This window comes from Podarcis melisellensis, assembly GCF_964234715.1.
Source record: "Podarcis melisellensis genome assembly, chromosome: 18".
NCBI lineage: Eukaryota > Metazoa > Chordata > Lepidosauria > Squamata > Lacertidae > Podarcis > Podarcis melisellensis.
Genome location: NC_138536.1, coordinates 7,883,229 through 7,906,385, shown reverse-complemented (window position 1 = coordinate 7,906,385; position 23,157 = coordinate 7,883,229). Strand labels below are relative to the sequence as shown.

At 42.0% G+C, this 23,157-nt stretch overlaps 1 protein-coding gene and 1 pseudogene across 9 annotated transcripts in view; one reads left to right on the top strand and one right to left on the bottom strand.

The window, feature by feature from the left end:
* Nucleotides 1-23,157, bottom strand: part of LOC309360855 (uncharacterized protein) — a 143,993-nt gene that overhangs the window by 23,363 nt on the left and 97,473 nt on the right. The window contains exon 7 of one of the 8 annotated variants that reach the window (XM_081895795.1): nt 11,267-11,390. The exons of the other annotated variants lie outside the window; for them this stretch is intronic. Coding sequence (XP_081751921.1) covers nt 11,361-11,390 — 30 coding nt within the window. The 3' untranslated portion in view covers nt 11,267-11,360. Of the gene's footprint in view, nt 1-11,266; nt 11,391-23,157 lie in introns of those variants that run through there. 8 annotated transcript variants of the gene reach the window in all.
* Nucleotides 9,128-18,446, top strand: LOC309360993 (vomeronasal type-2 receptor 26-like; annotated as a pseudogene). The gene is made up of 6 exons (XR_014173431.1): nt 9,128-10,744; nt 11,529-11,820; nt 12,113-12,836; nt 14,798-15,025; nt 15,909-16,035; nt 17,115-18,446. The product of XR_014173431.1 is annotated as a vomeronasal type-2 receptor 26-like (transcript).

Below are 23,157 nucleotides of genomic sequence, written 5' to 3'. Positions count from 1 at the left end.
ACAACAAGATAGTCTAGAGGGAGACAGGAGTTAGGTTTTTTAGTCTGTTTGCTTTGCTATTAACCATATCAGTTCTGATATTCAAGAATACTTTCTAGTTATGTCATTGCTAGATATTCAAATACCTGTGCTCCATTTCCTACAGGTATGCTGCATCATTCAGAAGTTCACTTCACATCATTTCATTCTCCTAAACTTTGTATATTAATAAATTAAGAAAATCATTTAAATTATCTTCCGTAGTCTGCTGGTTTAATTTTTGTATTCTGTAAGCTCTGCTCCCTGTTCCAAAGAGTAGCAACTGACCTTAGCCAAGCCTTGACTGGAGTACAATGGATTTTATTGCGTTGTCCAGGATATGACACATTGTGCACTGATGTTGAGTGGATCACCAGATTACGAGTGAGCCAGCAACAAGTTTAGCATTGGAGGAAAGCAATGAGACGATGCCAGATAGTTGTATTCCCTGCCTGCCAAACCTTTTAAGAGGAGGCATCTTATGCTCAGTCAGGAAGGAAGAGCGAGAGTCCTCCTCCTCCAACTCAGGTTCCTCCCATTCAGGTCCCCATTTATAGAGCAAAACCAAGATCAGATGGGAGGTGAAAATAATTGGCAAAACAGCCACTGATGAAGCATTTAGAATAGGTTACTAAGCCAAGATTGCATCCTACTTAAACTTTCAACACTTCAAATTGGTGGAAAGGTCACTAAGCTCTCAGTCTTATAGCAATTCAACCTGTAGAATTCCAATGATGAAGGGTGCAATATAAAATTAATAAATAAAGGTCCAGAGAAAGCTGACTAGTTTATGTATGTATGTGTCAGGGAACTGCCATCGGAGCCAGAGGGAGAGGGAGGGCTCCAGAGGGGTTCAGGAGAGCGTCCCGGGAGGGAGAGAAGCAGCCCATCTTCTGGGGAAGGAAATCAGCGTAGCACCAGTGGAGAAGGGGGGCAGATGGGGGAATCAGCGAGGCGGCCCCATGACTCCTCGCCAGGGACCAGCGGGGAGAGCACGGGTCCTCCGCTGCCCACACCCTCCTTGCGCAGAAGGCTTCCGTGCAGGGAGAGTAGGCAGAGACTAGGCGTCAAAGAGCTTCTTTGCTGGAAGAAGTTCAAGAAACGCCCACTGACGGATTCTGCCAGCGATTGAGACAGCCACGGGTGAGTGGCTGTCCGGACAGAAAGGGTTCAGCCAGGTAACCCAGCCAGGTGTTGCGGCAACTTACGCACAAGCAACCCCTAGAACCATCACAGTATGCAACCACAGCAGCTAGAACATTATATGCACAGAAATGGAAAGAGTTCCCCACCAAAGAGGAATGGCTTATGAAACTGGTGGAACATGCTGAAGTGGTGAAATTACCTGCTAAAATGACCATCCAAAATGATGGATTGTTTAAGGAAGAATGGAGACCACAGATATATTATCTGTCAAACCATCATCCATACATGAAGTCAAAGGCAGAGGATTATTGAAATACGACATCGGGGCTTACATAATAAAAGCATATATATTTTATATTTTATTTTTTCTGCTTTTCCTTTTTTTTTAAAATATTTTTATTAGTTTTTACACATATTAATGACAATACAAGACAAACACAAACATCAAAAAACAAACAACAAAAATTGACTTCCCCATGCCTTCCCTTCGCCACATCCTTGTTTTACCATTTTTCAAGCAACTCATCAATCAGTCTTTAGTTAAGTCCCTTTTGAATTTCCTTAAAGTTTAAGATTTACAGCTGTAGTTCTTTGTTTCCTACCCCTTAACATCTTATCAGTCCACAATTTTACAGTAATTTTTTAGATATGTTTTAAATTTCCCCCAGTCCTCTTCCACTGTCTCTTTCCTCTGGTCACGGATTCTGCCGGTCATCTCTGCCAGTCCCATATATTCCATCACCTTCGATTGCCATTCTTCCAGAGTAGGTAATTCTTGCATCTTCCAATACTTTGCCAACAGGATTCTTGCTGCCGTGGTTGCATACATAAAAAATGTCTTATCCTTCTTTGATACCAATTGGCCGACCATGCCCAAGAGAAAAGCCTCCGGTTTCTTTACAAATGTCCACTTAAGGACTTTCTTAATTTCATTATAGATCATTTCCCAGTAGGCCTTAATCTTTGGGCAGGTCCACCAAAGATGGTAAAAGGTACCTTCAGCCTCATTACATTTCCAACATTTGTTATTGGGCAGATGGTAAATCTTTGCAAGTTTGACTGGGGTCATGTACCACCTATAGATCATTTTCATTATATTCTCTTTCAGGGCATTACATGCCGTAAATTTAACACCGGTGGTCCATAACTGTTCCCAGTCGTCAAACATAATGTCATGACCAATATCCTGTGCCCATTTAATCATAGCTGATTTCACTGTTTCATCCTGTGTATTCCATTTCAGCAGCAAATTATACATTTTAGATAAGTTTTTAGTATTGGATTCTAACAGTTCTGTTTCTAACTTTGACCTCTCCTTCTGAAAACCAAGTTTCCTGTCCTGCTTAAACATCTCATTTATCTGACGGTAGTGTCACCAGTCTCGAACTTTATGCTTTAGCTTCTCAAAACTTTGTAGCTTCAGTCTTTCGCCATCATATTCTAAAATTTCACAATACTTAGGCCAATTAGAGTCCATGTTAATTTTTTTCACTGCTTTCGCTTCCATTGGTGACAACCACCTAGGGGTTTTACTTTCCAATAAATCCTTATATCTATTCCAAACATTATACAATGCTTTCCTGACAATATGGTTCTTAAAACTTTTATACACCTTTACCTTGTCATACCACAAATATGCATGCCAACCAAAACTATTGTCATATCCTTCCAGATCAAGAATGTCTGTGTCTTCAAGAAGTAGCCATTGCTTCAACCAGCAGAAGGCTGCTGATTCATAATAAAGTCTTAAGTCTGGCAGGGCAAAGCCCCCTCTATCTTTTGCATCGGTTAAGATCTTAAATTTTATTCTGGGCTTTTTGCCCTGCCAGACAAATTTAGATATATCTTTCTGCCACCTCTTGAAACAGTCCATTTTGTCTAGAATTTGTAACGTCTGAAATAAAAACAACATTCTTGGCAATACATTCATCTTGATAACAGCAATTCGGCCTAACAAGGAAAGTTTCAGCCTAGACCATATGTCTAAATCTTTCTTAACTTCTGTCCAACATTTTTCATAGTTGTCTTTAAATAGGTTCACATTTTTTGATGTCAGATTTACCCCCAGGTACTTAACCTTTTTTTCTATTTCCAGCCCAGTTTCACTTTGAAACCTATCTTTCTCCTCTTTTGTTAGATTTTTTTCCAGCACCTTTGTTTTCTGTTTGTTCAGTTTAAATCCTGTGACCTGGCCGAATATCTCCATTAATTCTAAAACTCTTTTGGTACTAGCTTCTGGCTGTTGCAAAGTTAGCACTAAATCATCTGCAAATGCCCTTAACTTATATTGTTTGGATCCGACCTGTATTCCTTTTACCAGCTGGTCCTTCCTAATCATGTTTAATAAAACCTCCAGGACCGATATAAACAGTAAAGGGGATATAGGGCATCCCTGTCGTGTACCTTTCTCTATTGGTATCTCATCCATTACCACATTGTTCACAATTAATTTCGCTCTTTGTTCAGAATATATTGCACCTATACCGTTTTCAAACCCTTGGCCTACCCCCATCCCATGGAGATTCTTCTTCATAAATTTCCAAGAAATGTTGTCAAAGGCCTTCTCCGCGTCCACAAAGATCAGAACTGCCTTCCTATTTATGTCCACCTCTAGCATCTCCAAAATGTCTATAATGTTCCTCACATTTTCTGACATATGTCTCCCTGGGAGAAAGCCTGTTTGGTTCTTATGAATCTCCTCCATCAAAACTCTCTTAAATCTTTTGGCTAAAACATCTGCAAAAATTTTATAATCCACATTCAAGAGTGATATAGGGCGGTAGTTTTTAACTTGATGTTTCTCAGTTTCTGTCTTCGGTATAAGTGAGATAAATGCGTCTTTCCACGATTCAGGAGCCTTTTTCCCCTCTAATATCTCGTTGCATACTTCCTTCAATGGCTGTATTAGCCATTCTTTAAGATCTTTGTAGTATTTTGCAGTCAAACCATCTGGTCCTGGTGATTTCCCCAATTTCGTATTCTGGATGGCACCCTCTATTTCTTGTTCTGTAATTTTTTCATTCAAAATCCTTTTATTTTGTTCTGAAATCTTTGATAGTCCATATTTTTAAACGAATTCTTCTATTTCTTGTTCATTTGTAGGCCCTTGTGCGTAAAGTTTTTTGAAGAAACTTTGAAAACAGTTGCTTATTTCATTTGGTTTGTTGATAATTTTCCCATCTATTTCCAGGGATGTCACCGTATTTAACTTTTGCCTCTTTTTCAGTTGCCATGACAGCAGTTTCCCACATTTATCTGCCGATTCAAATGTCCTTTGTCTCATTTGCTTTATCTTCCATTCTATTTCCTGATTCATCAATTCCATGTATTGCGTCTGATGGTACTTTATTTCTCTTAAAATCTCATGAGACTTCGGCTTAGATCTCAGTTTCTTTTCTCCTTCCTTTATCTGGTTCAAAATCTTTTCCTTCTTCTCATTTTGTTTCTTCCTTTTTATAGAATTTTGCTGAATTAGGAATCCACGCATCACGGCCTTACTTGCGTCCCATACTATTCTTTTTTCCACCTCAGTTCTCAAGTTTATCTCAAAGTAATCCTTCAATATTTTTTGGGCCTTATGATAAATTTCTTCATCTCTAAATAGGGTGTCATTCATTCTCCATCTGAAGGTTCCAGCCGTTGTTAATTTCATTTCCATCTTGACTGCATTATGGTCGGAGCAGGTTTTTGTGCAGATTTCTGTTTTTTTCACTCTTGGTGCCAGACTGCTAGAAATCCAAATTTGATCAATTCTAGTCCAGGTCATTTTTGCTTCCGAGAAGAAGGTTCCCTCTCTTTCCAGAGGGTTCCTAGTTCTCCAGATGTCGATCAAGTCCATGATATCAGTGAGTTCGAAAAAGGTCTTTGGTAGTCTCCCATCCTTGGATATTACTTGTCTTTGTGCCTTGTCCATGTTTGTGGAGACAACTCCGTTAAAATCTCCCATCATTATAATTTTAAAGTCCATAAAGTCCATTAAGGTCTCATGCAACTTCTTGAAAAACTCTGCCTTCCCCTCATTGGGTGCATAAACTCCAACAATTAAGATCTTTTCTCCTTGAATTTGAATTTCTACTGCCAGGTATCTTCCTTCCTCATCTTTAAAAATCATTTTTGGTTCCCACTTTTCCTTGGCATAAATCACCACCCCTCTTTTCTTAACTTTGTCTGAGGAAACAAATTCCAGACCTAATCTCTTATTTATCAAAAGTTTCCTGTGTATCCTGGCAATATGGGTTTCTTGCAAGCAAATTATATCTAGCTGTTCTTTCTTTAGTATGTGGAAAACTTGGTCTCTTTTTCGGGGATGGTTTAGACCATTGCAGTTCCAACTCAGAAGTTGCAGAGACATTTTTGTTATTGGGTATTTTTCCCACCCACTGCTCCAAGTTCTTGTTCCTCGTCAGTCGGTGCTGGGTTCAATCCAAACGATAGGTTTGTAATATCCAGTGTCTCCCTCTCTGCAGTTCCTTTCTGAAAGTCCTCAAAGTTTCTCTCCAAAAAGTGTTCTTTGTCTTGAATTGTTTTTATTTTGATTTTTTTCCCTTTGAAGTTGAAGGATAACCCTTGTGGGAATTCCCACCTGAATTGGATGTTGTTTTGTTTTAATAAGTCGACTAGGTCTTTAAATTGTGTTCTGACCTCCAAAAAGTATCTAGGAATATCCTTGAAGATCTGTATTTGGGAATTTTTGATAACCAATGCCCTCTGGAAATGTAGGTTCAATATTTTATCTCTTTCTTCCTTGGATCTGAGAGTTATTAAGCAATCCCTTGGCTTCTTACCTTGCTTTCTGCCAATCCGGAAGGCTGTAGTTATTGTAAAGTCCTCTTCCTCTTCCCCCAACTCTTCACCCCAAAATTCTTGGAACTTGTCTGTAAGGAATTCCCCGAGCTTGTCCTCCTCCTCCTCAGGTACCAGTCTCAATTTCAAATTCTTGCCTTTCCTCTCCAATTCCATGAGGGCCAGGGCTTCATCATGCTCATGTACCTTCTTTGCAATAGGAACAAATTTCCCTTTGGTTTCCTCGGCCGTGGTCCTCGCGCTTTCGGCTATTTTCCTCGTCTCTGTACTTTCCTGAATTAAACGATTTATAGAGTCTGTATTAGTCGATACTATTGTCGTGTTCAAATCCAATCTTGTTGTCAATTCAGTCAGTTTCTTGGAGTTATCTGTAGATTGCCTAGTAAGTGATTCTAAAGATTCATTTATCCTGAGTAGAGCCTGTGTCATAGAATCCATTGATACCGTTGTTGTTCTTTCCTGTGTTGCTGTTGCTCCTGTCAAGGAGCCTCTTTTCTTTTGAGCCTGAGCCTGTTTTGCTTTGGATCTTGTTGATATTTCATCCAGTGGGCCGCTCATATCTCAAGGTCGTTCCCACAGGAACAGTTGCAGTTGGAAAATCCCACTGTTTCTACCTCAATGCAGCAGTCTCTCTTTTAAGCCTCTAGAGGGAGTACATTGTATCCAGTACAAAGACAAAGAAACAGGGAAAGAAATAGCCATGCAAAGTTCCAAAAGCGAAAGTCCAAGTAAAAACCCTACTTTGTAGCAATTTAAAAAGTTGCGGTTTTTGTCCACTAAAGCCCTGTTATTTTATATCAGATAAATCTTACTTTGTATCCTCAGTCAAATTTGACAGCTCACTTCAGGCGCTCACTGCTCCGGCAGCCTGGCCAGAGGTATCGGCAGTGGAAGGTTTCCCGTTCAAAACTCCTTTCTTATGCAGATAAAATTAAGTCAAATTTCTTCCCCCCCTCTCCTGCTCATTGGGGGGGGAGGTCCTCTTCCGATGTCAGGTTTAACAGAGTTAAAGAGCATAAAAACGTCCCTTTTAAGCACAGCTTACTCTTTTCGTTGCTCAGTCAATCATGCAGTTCCGGGGGGCAGACTTCCTTAATTTTTGCCTCTCCCGTTTTCAGCCAAATCTTCTTAAATTTTAAAGTCCCGTTCCCTTTATTTGCTGTTCTTACTCACGGGTGTTGTTTCCAATCGGTAGTTTCAGGAAGGAATCGGCGCTCTCCGTCAATGGCGACGCGGCTTCGCTCCGTGAGCTGGGTTGCGATCCTCAGCACCGCGCTCACACCCGATGCCGCTCCGGAGCCTTTAAAAAGGCTCTTTCGCGATACCGGGGGGCGCAAAGGTGCCCACCGAATCTCCTTGTTCACAGGCTTCAGCGCCTGTGATTTTAGGGGTCCCCCGCTCGCCGTAGCGGGTCAGACCCGAACTCACGGAGCAGTCCTGCTTCGGAGCTCGAAGCAAGGACTGCCATTAACGCTGGCGCCGACCGGAAGTCCCAAAGCATATATATTTTAAAACATCTGATAAAAAGGAGTAATAAAAACAAACATCGAGAAAGGAGAGGTGGGGAGTCAAGAAGAAATTATGTATTTATTTTTACAAATTGTATAAGAAGAATGGTGTTTTGGAATATCTATGGAGACTTTATTAATTTTATTGTTTTTAAAAATATATTTTTATTAAGGATCCACCCAGATTCTTAGGAAGTTGAGGTAATTTGAGTCTGTTTTATTATTTTAACCTTTTGTATCTTCTGAAGTAAGTTTGTAAACTATTTAATGATTGTCCTGCCTTATCTTTAAGTAAAGTGCTTTGGGAGTTATTGGCCTAACCCTGTGGTACGTGGATTTTATGCAAGAGATGAAATGAGTAAGTAAGAAAGAAGTAAATATTAATAAATAAAATGATAAAGAATAACAAAACTGCTAGAATGCTAGCCTGGTGCAACGGGCTTGGCGCCTCAGTTGTCGCTCGCGCCGAAGTGCCTGCTCTTTCTTAAATATATTGCCGCCACCTCACTGAACCACCCTTAAAACCAATGCTAACTATCCCAGCGTATTCTGTAGGGGACCTGGGTGTGGGGGATAACCAGTGAGCTGGAGTCTCAAGCAGATGTTTTTAAAATAACAATAAAGATTTATTTTAAAACAAGGTAGTATAATACAAGTGGAGAAACTTAGGTTACTTCAATAATAATACACTAGATCAATTCATTTTCACAGGTTTCAGCTTTATAGTTTGGTTCCTTTCTAAGGTGGTACTTTCCTTCAGTTAAAGGTAAAGGGACCCCTAACAGTTAAGTCCAGTTGCAGAGAACTCCGGGGTTGCGGCGCTCATCTCGCTTGGCCGATGGAGCCAGCATTTGTCCGCAGGTCATGTGGCCAGCATGTCTGGGTCATGTGGCCAGCATGACTAAGCCGCTTCTGGCAAACCAGAGCAGTGCATGGAAATGCCGCTTACCTTCCCACCGGAATGGTACCAATTTATCTACTTGCATTTTGACATGCTTTCAAACTGTTAGGTAGGCAGGAGCAGGGACCAAGCAACGGGAGCTCACCCCGTCACAGGGATTCGAACTGCCGACCTAGGCAAGCCCTAGGCTCTGTGGTTTAGACCACAGCACCACCCACGTCCCTCTTTTCCTTCAGTTACCCACCCCTTTAACAAATCCAGCTCCTGAGGGACTTTCAGTAACAGTCTTAAGGGTTCACCACACACACCCTTCCTTCATTGGGTTTTGGAAGTCGCTTCTTTCCTCAGAAGAGTCTCTCCCCTCCAGACGAGTTTGAGACCTAAGTAGACCTCAGCTCCTACTTCTGTCTCAGCCTCAGTCTCCCAGCAAGATCTGGTCCTATTACTCCCGCAGGACACTACACTCAGACACTACACTCAGTCCTTCTCTGTACAGTGGAGTGGACGTTTTCTCCAGAACCAACTCGGCCTCCTCAACACTCTTTGTATTTCAACCTGACTCCTATCCTATCTCCCTACCTAACTCCCAACCTCCTTCCTCAACCAGCTCAACTCAACCAACCACACCACCCTCAACAGCCCAACTCCCTGTCTCCCTCCAACGCCTCTCTTTTTAAACTCTCCCTCCTGGAACCTCAGCCAATCAGAGGCTGCCATTCTTTCACCATTTCCTGGCAGGAGAAAAAAGTAAAAAAGAAATACTTATGGAAAACCAACTTTTCCGTCACACCTGGCTTCTGCACACGCAATTGTTTACAAGTAGAGAGGTTTCTGCTCAAAGACGAGGAGCAAGTTGGCTCCATGTGCAACAGAAGCTCTCCTTTCACAGAACATGTCGAAGGGGAAGGGAGAGTCGAAAGTTCAGAGCAACATTTCTCCCCTCCACCAACCCCAGAGAGCTCCCCTCTGTTGGAGAAGCCTTTCAAAGATGGGGTGGAAATTCACTTGAAGTGGCTTTGAAGCCACCAAGGAGCTACTTCCCTTCAGGGAGAGAACCAGAATGGAGCGGCAGGAATCAAGCAGCCCAGACCCACCCAAAGCGGCCAGAGATGGGCTTGAGAAAACCCTCCCCATCGCAGGCTCCACCAGTCTCTGTCTCTAGCAGCCTCCAGGAAACAAGATCCCACCACCAGGTATCCCGTTCACAGTACTGAGGATTCTCAGCATTCTCCATTTATTCCTTCATATTTATTTACTTGTTGAATCTATATACCACCCTATGCCTGGAGGCCTCAGGGCGGTTCAGAGAGCAAAATCAAAATATAAAACCACAATATATATAATCAAAATAAAAAAATACTACCCAATAACAGCCTCTGCCCTCCCCCCACATTTTAAAAGGGCTTAGGATGCCTGGGATTCAAGGCTGGGACTCCTTCATCTGGCTGTTGTCCATCCCTGACTCTCCCACCTCTTCTTAAAACCCCCCAATGAATCATAGAATGGGAGACTTGGAAAGGGACCCCAAGATCCTCTAGTCCAACCCTCTGCGATGCTGGAATCTCAGCTAAAGAATCCCAACAGATGGCCATCCAACCTCTGCTTCAAAACCTCCAAGGAAGGAGAGTCCATGGTCGGATCCAGCTCCTTCTTTGTGGTCTTGAGCAAAGTTCAGGCCAAACTTCCAACTTCCAAACACACCCCTTGACTTCTGTGCACCATGTTTTTCTCCAGCTCTGCATCTGCCGCTTGAGCCATTCAAGACTCCAGAAAGTTATTGTGATGAAACTTATTCCACTTGGAATAATCAAAATTATAGTCATCTCATCTGGTGAAAGCTCAGGAGATATTTCTGTAGATTGCATGAGGCTCGGAAAGCAACACAGCATTACAATATTAATTGTGCTGTGACTGCGAAAGAAAAAGTTGGTGCCGAGAATATTTCCTGTGTTGGGGACAGACTGAGTGAAGATGCAGAGCTGGCAAAAGAGGGGTGTGCCTGCCTTGCGCTTCCTAGCTCTGAAGATATAGATGAAAACCATCCAGATTGGGAAAGCCCAGGCAGTCTGGCCTTGCAAGAGTCTTTGGGTTCTTCTGCTTTGTGTCTTTAGCAGGTAAGAGGAGGAGGAGGCAGAGCCAGAATGAGATCCCTGCTCCTTCTGTTGCTGCTTCTGCTGCTCATGATGCCCTTTGGAGTCTGCGGGAACCACAGGGCGAAATGCCCCTTGAATCTGGTCAGGGATCAAACGGATGCTCGCAATTACTACCGGCCTGGAGACTTTCTCATCACTGGGATCATATCTCCAAAACACTTTCGTACAGAAACTGCATACGTCTTTTCTCAGACACCCTTCACCAGGACTAAAGCGTATGTACTTATATGCAGATGGTTTCGTGGTCCTCCAGTCCTTTTAATGGTTCCTATTTATCAAGGAAAGAGCCCCTTCCTCAGGGCTGGGGAGCCAAGGGCTGGTGTTGCAGGACTACCCTGCCCTGACCATTGGGCTTGCTGTTGGAGGAGCCGGGAGCTGGGGAGGGGTGTCTAGTCAAAGATTCTAGTAAAGGGGGGGTGCTCATTCGTGTAGTTTCTGATCCAGAATATGGACAATATTATAATTTTACCACACACTCAAACCTGCAAGCCACCAGGCCCCATATGTAACTAAAAGGGGACTGAGGTATTTGGTGCTTCTCTTCCGTCAATAAAATTGTCTCTTATCTACCTATAGTCTAGCCCCTTGGAAGAAGCCAAAGACCACTGCAAAAAAAGCAGCCTTTGCAGCAACTTCCCAGTATATCACACATTTTGAGGGGCGCCTTCATTTCTTACTCATAAAACCATAGTAGAAAAGAATCATAGAGCTGTAGAGATGGAAGGAACCCGGAAGAATCTCTCCTGAAGGATCCATGACACATGGTCAACTTCGGAGGGAGTCTGTTCCACTGTTGAACAGCTCTGTGTGCTGTTTGCATCAAAGCTCCGGTCATGGAGCAGAGATCTCCAAATTTTTGTTCTATGCTAGACAGGAAAAGGTTTGATATTAATGCAAAAAGATAAATAAATACTAATCTTTGTGGATCATATAATGCTTCCTCCCTCCCATTCATATGAATATAAGTTTCACTCTTTTTAAATAATTCATTTATTGCAGGGGGGCATATAGGTTCATCCGGCACATGTTGTCTTTCCTGTTCACCATCCTAGAGATCAACCAGGATCTCAGGCTGTTACCCAACATCACCCTGGGCTACAACCTCTATGAGAACTATTTCGATGCAAGGATGACTTCGGACGCCATGCTAGAGCTGCTTGCAGGCAGTGGATCCAATATTCCCAATTATCACTGTGGAGAACAGAATCACCTGCTGGCAGTTCTTGAAGGAGGCAATACTTTCATCTCAAGAGTGATTTCAGCCTTGTCAGGCATCTACAAAATCCCACAGGTAAGTAGTGGGAGAGCATGGAGGGAAAGAGAATTTCAACTGCATAAAATTCTATTTTCTCTTTGGAGGGGTCAAGTGGGGATATTTTTAAAAATGGGAAAATCCTGAGCTATGGATCCAACATCCCTTTTTCAAATCTGAGCCTTCACCAACTTGACACCTCCAGATGTTTCAGACTACAACTCCCATCAGCCTCAGCCAGCAGAGATTTAGATATCAGTCATTTCATGTGATTAAATACCCGTTATGCTGAAAGTAAAATAAATTGGTGATCTTTTGCTTTCCTTGCTAGATCAGTTATGGCTTCACTGCCCAGGTTCTCGAAGGTAAAACCCTGTTCCCTTTTGTCTACCGGATGACTCCCAAAGAGGAAAGTCAGTACCAGGGGATTGTTGAATTGTTCCTGTATTTTGGATGGACGTGGATTGGCCTCTTCACTCCAGACAATGACAGTGGAGAAAGATTTGAGAGCGCTGTGAAACCTCTGCTGCTCAGCAAAGGGATCTGCATTGCTTTAACAAAAAGAGTACCAGAAAATGATATAGATCAATTTATCAGGCCCGGGGAACCTTTTTTCCTATGGAGACAAGTTGGGGTATTTTTTTACTATGCAACCAATGTAATGGCTATCAGTTTACCCCTGTCAATAAACATTTTTTATGAGAAGGAAATAGGGGCAAAAGTCTGGATCACAACAACTTTTCTAGGAATCAGAGTTGGCTTTTACATCCCTCCATTTTTATTCCAGTACCTCCATGGTTCTCTGTCCTTTGCAATTCAGACCGGAATAAGGAGCAGCAAAGGTGGCAAATATAAATCAGAGAGAGGAGGAGAAACTGCAGCTATTGCCCCAAGAGGAGCGTGAGTTAACCCTGTCTGTAGACAGCTATGTCACTTACATCAATGTTCAAGCTGTGGCTCAGGCCTTGCATGCTTCGCTTTCATCGAGATCCCAGAGGAGGCTGATGGTGGAGGAAGGAGAGCAATGGGGACCCCAAAGGCTACAGCCGTGGCAGGTATTTCCTTCCCCTTTTTGCAAACTGCAGTCCACACAGATGCTGATCTTGACGGGGATAGACCTATAAAATATCAGAGTTAGTATTAGTAATAGTAGCAGACCGCCCAACATATCTCTGATGAAAATAGAACCATCCCATTCCATAATGATAATCTTACTGTTTATAGCCAGGGCTACTTTCAGAGGGGAACTCGCTGGAACTCAGTTCTGGCACCTCTCAGGTGGGTGCCATTGCCATTCTCAGAAGGAGGTGTTCATGGTGAGTTCCAGCAGCTTTTTTGCTAGAAATATATCACTGTTTATATCCCACACATCTCTTTGGGTTGCCTCAGCACTCTGGGCAGCTCCCAACATAAATAAATTAATACTAAAATATTAAACATTAAAAATATTATATTAAGTCTATATCCTCCAACATTTCTCCAATGAAAATATGGACATTCTAAGGAAAAGTGGGACATTCCTTTTTTAAAAAATAATAATATATTTTTATTATTTTCTTCCTTAAACAATATTTTCAGCAATACAATAACAAACACAGAAACTTTTTGCTGTGCCAAGCATATGACTTCCCTTCAGCAGGTTTTCCGCTTTCAAGTCCTGTCTCGCAATTTAGTTCTTTAGCTTCCATTGCCCACATTGTAGGATATATTTCAATCCTGCTAGTGTCTTCAAATTTTTACAATTATTATTCAAATACACAATAAATGTACACCCATCCCTTTGAAATTTTTGATCAGCCTGTTCTCAAATCCTGCAGGTTAGTTTGGCCAGTTCTGCGAAGTCCATCATCTTTGCCTGCCACCATCCTCTTATCCACACTGAATATGTCATTAACTTGATGATATTGCAGCCACCCTGTAAGAAAATCCTTCAATTTGATCATATGGTTTAAGTTTAAAAGCTTTCTCGGTTTCCACCAAAGTGCCTTTATATGTGGCCCACCTTCCCTCCGTATTTAATTTTTGTACCATCAGTACCTCAATAGGTGAGATCCACCATGGTGTTTTCCTTTCTAATAGGTTTTTATTTATTTCTTTTTTAGATACTAATCACGTGGTTCAGGAAACCTCTATGAACTTTCACTTTGTCATACCAAAGATAAGAATGCCACCCAAATCTGTTATCATAACCTTCCACATCTAAAATATCTGTATTCTCCATCGTTATCCATTCCTTTAACCAACAGAGACAGGACGCCTCATAATAGTGTTTCAAATCTGGCATGGCGAATCCACCTCTTTCTTTTTTAATCTATTAACAATTTATATTTCATCCTTGGCTTTTCCCCTGCCAGATGAATCTCAATACTACTTTTTGCCACTCTTTAAATACACCTGTCCTTTGAACACTGGAATTGTTTGAAACAGGAATAACATCTTGGGTAATACATTCATTTTTACCACTGATATTCTACCAGAAAATGACAACTTTAATCTGCTCCATATTTCGAAGTCCCCCTTGATTTCCTTCCATGTGGATTCATAATTATCATTAAACAAATTAATATTTTTTGGTATTAACCAAATTCCAAGATATTTCACTTCCTTTTGCAACCATAATTTCTGATCTACGTTGCAATTCCGTGACCATATTCTTCACTAACAGTTTAGTTTTACCTTTATTGAGCTTAAATCCTGCTACTTGCCCAAATTATACTCCTTTACTCCAATCTTTATCCCTCTCACGTATGACAATTCTCTCAAATTCTTAGTTCATACCTCCAGGACCATTATAAATATCAATGGTGACAACGGGCACCCCTGTCTAGTGCCTTTAGTTATATCAAACTTATCAGTCAAAGTGTTGTTCACTATCAATTTCACCTTTTGCTCTGTTTTATTTGATCCCAGAATGTCCCACTTTTCCAAAGTGAAAAAGGAAAAGTGGGAGTAGAACTGAGATATCCATCTTGGCTTCCAGGTTTCTCAGTGCTGGTGCTTTCCCCTGTCATTCCAGCTTCACCCTTTCATAAGAGAAATCCGGTGTCTGAATACTTCCAGAGGCAGGCTGTGCTTGGATGAGAACTGGGAGCTGCCAGCAGACTTCGATATTATGAACTGGGTAATGTCTCCCAATAAGTCGGGTGACCTTTTGAAAATTGGGAATATAAGGAGAGAGACGTCTGCTAGCATAAAGTTCACCATTAACCCAGAAGCCATTCAGTGGAACAAGAAATTCAATAAGGTAGGGTAAATCACAAAGGGAGAAGGCTAGGAGATGCTTATTATGTTTTTCCTTAAACAACCGCTGAAAAATGACCATATCAGGTTGACCAACTGTGTCTTGACCGTCAATAACAGCTGCAACCACCACTCCTACTTTAACCGAATCTTTAACCGAATGGACTACGTAGATAAGAAGAAAAGGGAAAGCCCCTAGTAAAAGTGAACTATTGGGCTTTCATACATGCAGAAATATAGAAAGCAATTTATTTTAGAAATGATAATTACTGATTTATTGTGGATTTTTTAATTTGTGGAGTAAGCTCACTTGTAGATGTTGCAAATGTTAAACTATTGTATGTGCAGGAATTGAGAAGTGCACAGTTTTTGGTGAAGGATGATAATTTATTTTAAAAATTGCCTATTGTAATATAAGGCTAACGTTAAGAAATGGCACATGAACTAGAAATAACTAAGGAAATAGATCAGCAACAAGAGGAAACCTTGCATGCCTCAAGAACAGAGAGAGGGAAACCAATATTTGGAAAAGTCATATTAAATTTATCTAAATTAGTGGTTGAGAGATTATCAGAATCCTGAACTTTGGGGAAATCACATTTCGGACTCCATTGCCATTTTCTTTGAAGATTTATTAAGCAGGGAATCAGGTAAATGGAGAAGAGGAAACAGAGTTCTGTGGTGCAAACCTCAGTTGTCCTGAACGAATTATGAAGAACAAGATATTCTGGTCACCCCAATGGTCAGTGGGGGGTTGAAAGGACCCTGATGAGGGGTCAAAGGCTGCAGTCCAGAGATCAGTTTCAATTCACTCAATGAGTGAATTACATACCCACAAATACTCCTAACTGTTCCTCTTTGTTGCACCTTCTTGTCTTCCTGGTTAGACCGTACCTCGTTCCAGGTGTACAGAGAGATGTCGACCTGGATATGCCAAGATGGTTCTGGAAGGAAAGCCCATTTGCTGCTATGCTTGTGCTGGGTGTGCGGAAGGGACCTTCTCCGCCCAGGAAGGTGGGTGACTCCAAGGCGGAATGAATTCCTGGAGAGAGTAAACACAGGGGAGTAATCCAGTCTCACCCACTTTTTGTGAGATTTCTGCAGACATTGAGGAATGTGGATTCTTCCTCGACATCCATAGGATTAATCAACTTTATTACATCCAGGAAGGGAGTTGAAAGGAGTGGCCATAAGGAAGAAATCTCTGGGGTTGAAAGTGGGCAGCTGTGAGAGGAATTCCCACAAACATTCCTTCTTTTATTTTTTATACCAAGTCACACCAAAAAAGAAATAATTTTGATATTTATAAAAAATAATAGACAGGTGATGCAAATCAGCCAATTTTTAATAGCAAAAGCACAATAAAAATAAACAATACTTCATATGAAAATTATTACAATATAATCAATGGACGAGAGCCAGTGTGGTGTAGTGGTTAAGAGTGGTAGACTCCTAATCTGGGGAACCGGGTTCGCGTCTCCGCTCCTCCACATATAGCTGCTGGGTGACCTTGGGCCAGTCACCCTTCTCTGAAGTCTCTCAGCCCCACTCACCCCACAGAGTGTTTGTTGTGGGGGAGGAAGGGAAAGGAGATTGTGGGCCCCTTTGAGACTCCTTAAAGGGAGTGAAAGGCGGGATATCAAATCCAAACTCGCTTCTTCTTCTTCTGTTTTGATCTCACTACTATGAACATTGCATGGAAGCAACAAAAAACTGCATTTAAAATGTCAAGTTAAAGAGCTGTTTCTTCAGGACTAGGCAGGATCCAAAAAAAATGCAGTTAACACAAGTGGAGTGCTCATTGCTACTCAGTTTATCCTAGATCACAATGTTGCTTTACCTATTTTAACTTTCTTATTTCCTGAAGTCCACCACAATATAAACAATACTTCATATGAAAATTATTACAATATAATCAATGGACTGTTTTGATCCCACTACTATGAGCATTGCATGGAAGCAACAGAAAACTGTTTGCAGTATTTAACATTCTTATTTCCTGAGGTCCACCACAGAGTTTTTCAAAATGTAAAAGAGCACAGATCATTAGGGATGTAACTGATGCTGCAGCCACTCTTTTTCCTCTTCCCCAGATGCAGAACATTGCACCAAATGCTCAGAAGATCAGTATCCAAACAAGGACAGAGATCATTGTGTCCCCAAGATTACCACCTTCCTGACTTATGAAGAATATTTGGGAATGGTTTTAGCTTCCGTTGCCCTCTTCTTATCTATAAAAGCAGGCATTGTGTTGGGAATCTTCATTAAATACAAGGAAACTCCCATAGTCAAAGCCAACAACCGGGACCTCTCCTACATCCTCCTTGTCTCCCTCCTGCTTTCCTTTTTGTCCTCCTTCCTCTTCATTGGGTGCCCAAGGAAAGAGACCTGCCTTCTCCGACAAACGGCCTTCAGCATCATCTTCTCAGGTGCTGTTTCTTCTGTCTTGGCAAAGACCATCACGGTGGTGCTGGCCTTCCTGGCCACAAAGCCTGGGAACAGGGTGAGGAGATGGCTGGGCAAGAGTCTGGCCAACTCCATTGTCATCTCCTGTTCTGGGGGGCAAGTTCTCATCTGCACCATCTGGCTGGGCTCTTCTCCCCCATTCCCAGAGTCCGACATGCGCTCCCAGGTGGAAGAGATCATCCTGCAATGCAACGAAGGGTCTGTGGCCATGTTTTACGTTGCCCTCAGCTACATGGGCTTCTTGGCTGCCACCTGCTTCACGGTGGCTTTCCTAGCCAGGAAGCTGCCTGGCTCCTTCAACGAAGCCAAGCTGATCACCTTCAGCATGCTGGTCTTCTGCAGTGTTTGGGTGTCTTTTGTGCCCACCTACCTGAGCACCAAGGGCAAGTACATGGTGGCCGTGCAGATCTTCTCTATGTTGGCCTCCAGTGCTGGGCTTCTGGGCTGCATCTTCCTTCCCAAGTGTTACATTATTGTGCTGAGGCCTGATCTGAACACAAAGGAGCACCTGACAACCAGAAATTAAGGGGACACCTGATTCTTAAAATAGTCCATGTTCCTGATGTCCAGAAGTGCATAAAGCAAACACACCTGCTCATCCATGTTGCTCATGCTTCATCTGTGAAAGAGATTGTGTTCCTTCTTAGCCCAACTTTTATGTAGTTCTGTTCACATGAACCGTAAGATGGGAGGAAATGTTTTGCTACCTTGCTTTGCCAAGGATTACAATGAGTCCTGGTGTACTGCCCGTAGTTTGTAAACTATTATCTTTTAATAATTTTGTGTTTTAGGAACTTATATTTATCTCACAACAAGATAGTCTAGAGGGAGATAGGAGTTAGGTTTTTTAGTCTATTTCCTTTGCTATTAACCATATTGATTATGATATTCAACAATACTTTCTAGTTATGTCATTTCTAGATATTTAAATACCTGTGCTCCATTTTCTACCGGTATACTGAATCATTTAGAAGTTCACTTCACATCATTTCATTCTCCTAAATTTTGTATATTAATAAACTGAGAAATTCATTTAAGTTCTCTTCTTTTGTTTGTTGGTTTAATTTCTGTATTGTGTAAGCTCTGCTCCCTGTTCCAAAGAGTAGCAACTGACCTTAGCAAAGTCTTGACTGGAGTACAATGGATTTTATTGCGTTGTCCAGGATATGACACATTGTGCACTGATGTTGAGTGGATCACCAGATTACGAGTGAGCCAGCAACAAGTTTAGCATTGGAGGGAAGCAATGAGACGATGCCAGATAGTTGTATTCCCTGCCTGCCAAACCTTTTCAGGGGAGGCATCTTATGCACAGTCAGGAAGGAAGAGCGAGAGGCCTCCTCCTCCAACTCAGGTTCCTCCCATTCAGGCCCCCATTTATAGTGCAAAACCAAGATCAGATGGGCAAGTAAAAATAACTGACAGAACAGCCACTGATGAAGCATTTAGATTCATTAGCTAAGATTGCATCCTACTTAGACTTTCATCTCTCCAGACTAGTGGAAAGCTTACTATACACTTATTCTTATAGCAATTCAACCTGTAGCAATCCAATGAAGGCTCCTATATAAATTTAATAATTAAAGGTCCCAAGAAAGCTGACTGGGTTATTTATGTATGCAACCACTGCAGCTAGAACTTTATTTGCACAGAAGTGGAAAGAGGAAGGATTGGCTTTTGAAACTGGGGAAATATGTTGAAATGGTGAAATTACCTGCTAAACATGAGGATGAATCTTTTCAGGAAGAATGGAGACCATTGATATCTTATTTGTCAAACTATCAACCATTTGTTGTTGTTTAGTTGTTTAGTCGTGTCCGACTCTTCGTGACTCCATGGACCAGAGCATGCCAGGCACTCCTGTCTTCCACTGCCTCCCGCAGTTTGGTCAGACTCATGTTTGTAGCTTTGAGAACACTGTCCAACCATCTCATCCTCTGTCGTCCCCTTCTCCTTGTGCCCTAAATCTTTCCCAACATCAGGGTCTTTTCCAGGGAGTCTTCTCTTCTCCTGAGGTGGCCAAAGTATTGGAGCCTCAGCTTCACGATCTGTCCTTCGAGTGAGCACTCAGGGCTGATTTCCTTCAGAATGGAGAGGTTTGATCTTCTTGCAGTCAATGGGACTCTCAAGAGTCTCCTTCAGCACCATAATTCAAAAGCATCCATTCTTCGGCGATCAGCCTTCTTTATGGTCCAGCTTTCACTTCCATACATCACTACTGGGAAAACCATGGCTTTAACTATACGGACATTTGTTGGCAGGGTGATGTCTCTACTTTTTAAGATGCTGTCTAGGTTTGCCATTGCCTTTCTCTCAAGGAGCAGGCGTCTTTTAATTTCGTGACTGCTGTCACCATCTGCAGTGATCATGGAACCCAAGAAAATAAAATCTCTCACTGCCTCCATTTCTTCCCCTTCTATTTGCCAGGAGGTGATGGGACCGGTGGCCATGATCTTCGTTTTTTTGATGTTGAGCTTCAGACCATATTTTGAACTCTCCTCTTTCACCCTCATTAAAAGGTTCTTTAATTCCTCCTCACTTTCTGCCATCAAGGTTGTGTCATCTGCATATCTGAGGTTGTTGATATTTCTTCCAGCGATCTTAATTCCGGCTTGGGATTCATCCAGCCCAGCCTTTCGCATGATGAATTCTGCATATAAATTAAATAAGCAGGGAGACAATATACAGCCTTGCCGTACTCCTTTCCCAATTTTGAACCAGTCAGTTGTTCCATATCCAGTTCTAACTGTAGCTTCTTATCCCACATAGAGATTTCACAGGAGACAGATGAGGTGATCAGGCACTCCCATTTCTTTAAGAACTTGCCATAGTTTGCTGTGGTCGACACAGTCAAAGGCTTTTGCATAGTCAATGAAGCAGAAGTAGATGTCTTTCTGGAACTCTCTAGCTTTCTCCATAATCCAGCGCATGTTTGCAATTTGGTCTCTGGTTACTCTGCCCCTTCGAAATTCAGCTTGTACTTCTGGGAGTTCTCGGTCCACATACTGCTTAAGCCTGCCTTGTAGAATTTTAAGCATAACCTTGCTAGTGTGTGAAATGAGTGCAATTGTGCGCTAGTTGGAGCATTCTTTGGCACTGCCCTTCTTTGGGATTGGGATGTAGACTGATCTTCTCCAATCCTCTGGCCACTGCTGAGTTTTCCAAACTTGCTGGCATATTGAGTGTAGCACCTTAACAGCATCATCGTTTAAAATTTTAAATAGTTCAGCTGGAATATCATCACTTCCACTGGCCTTGTTATTAGCAGTGCTTTCTAAGGCCCATTTGACTTCACTCTTCAGGATGTCTGGCTCAAGGTCAGCAACCACACTACCTGGGGTGTATGAGACATCCATTTCTTTCTGGTATAATTCCTCTGTGTATTCTTGCCACCTCTTCTTGATGTCTTCTGCTTCTGTTAGGTCCTTTCCACTTTTGTCTTTTATTATGGTAATCTTTGTACGAAATGTTCCTTTCATATCTCCAATTTTCTTGAACAGATCTCTGGTTTTCCCCATTCTGTTGTTTTCCTCTATTTCTTTGCATTGCTCGTTTAAGAAGGCCTTCTTGTCTCTCCTTACTATTTTTTGGAAATCTGCATTCAATTTCCTGTATCTTTCACTATCTCCGTTGCATTTTGCTTGCCTTCTCTCCCCTGCTATTTGTAAGGCTTCATTGGACAGCCACTTTGCTTTCTTGCATTTCCTTTTCATTGGGATGGTTTTCTTTGCTGCCTCCTGTATAATGTTGCGAGCCTCCATCCATAGTTCTTCAGGCACTCTGTCCACCAAATCTAAATCCTTAAACCTGTTCCTCACTTCCACTGTGTATTCATAAGGGATTTGACTTAGATTGTATCTTACTGGCCCAGTGGTTTTTCCTACTTTCTTCAGTTTAAGCTTGAATTTTGCTATAAGAAGCCGATGATCTGAGCCACAGTCAGCTCCAGGTCTTGTTTTTGCTGACTGTATAGAGCTTCTCCATCTTTGGCTGCAGAGAATATAATCAATCTGATTTCGATGCTGCCCATCTGGTGTTGACTATGAGGGCCACTCCATTTCTTTTACAGGTTTCTTGACCACAGTAGTAGATATGATGGTCATCTGAACTGAATTCGCCCATTCCCGTCCATTTTAGTTCACTGATGCCCAGGATGTCAATATTTATTCTTGCCATCTCATTTTTGACCACATCCAACTTACCAAGGTTCATGGTTCTTACATTCCAGATTCCTATGCAATATTTTTCTTTATAGCATTGGACTTTCCTTTCGCTTCCAGGCATATCCGCAACTGAGCGTCCTTTTGGCTTTGGCCCAGCCGATTCATCAGCTCTGAATCTACTTGTACTTGTCCTCCGCTCTTCCTCAGTACCATGTTGGACGCCTTCCGACCTGAGGGGCTCATCTTCCAGTGTCATAACTTTTATATGCCTGTTGCCTTTGTCCATGGAGTTTTCTTGGCAGGGATACTGGAGTGGCTTGCCGATTCCTGCTCCAGGTGGATCACGTTTGGTCAAAACTCTCCACTATGACCTGTCCATCTTGGGTGGCCCTGCACGGCATAGCTCATAGCTTTTCTGAGTTATTCAAGCCCCTTCGCTACGGCAAGGCAGTGATCCATGAAGGGGACTATCATCCATACATGAAGTCAAAGGCAGGATTTAACATATAAGCAGCGCATTACTGAAATACGACATTGGGGCTTTGATAATAAAAACAGGTTTTTTAAAACATCTGATAAAAAGAAGTAATAAAAGAAGGGGAGTCAAGAAGAAAATGTGTGGGGTTTTTGTTTGTTTTTTTAAACTGTATACGAAGACAAGTGATTGGAATATCTGTGGAGACTTAATAATTTATTTATTTTTAATCTAATAAAGAAAGCATCCACCCAGATTCTTAGGAAGTCGAGGTAATTTGATTCTTTTTTATTATTTTAACTTTTGGAATGCTCTAAAGACTGTAAACTTTGTTATGATCGTCCTGACTTATCTTGACGTAAGGCGCTCTAGGGGTGATTGGCAAAAATAGTGCATGGAATTTATGAAAGATTAAATAAGTAAGTAAGAAAGTAAATAAATATTAATAAATAAATTCATAAAGAATAATAAAGCTGCTAGAATGCTAGCCTGGCTTCTGCGCACAAAATTTGTTTATGAGTAGAGAAGCTTCTGCTCAAAGACGAGGAACAAGTTGGCTCCATATGCAACAGAAGCTCTCCTTCCGCAGAACATGTCGAAGGGGAAGGGAGAGCCTAAGGCTCAGAGCAAACTTTCTCCCCTCATCCAACCCCAGAGAGCTTCCCTCTGTTGGAGAAGCCTTTCAAAGAGGGGGTGGAAATTCACTTGAAGTGCCTTCAAAACCACCAACATGCTACTTCCCTTCAGGGGGAGAACCAGAAGGGATTGGCAGGAATCAAATCCACCTAAAGTGGCCAACTAGAAGAAGAAGAAGAGTTTGGATTTCATATCCCGCTTTATAACTACCCTAAGGAGTCTCAAAGGGGCTCACAATCTCCTTTCCCTTCCTCCCCCACAACAAACACTCTGTGAGGTGAGTGGGGCTGAGAGACTTCAGAGAAGGGTGACTGGCCCAAGGTCACCCAGCAGCTGCATGTGGAGGAGCGGGGAAGCGAACCCAGTTCACCTGATTACGAGTCCACCGCTCTTAAC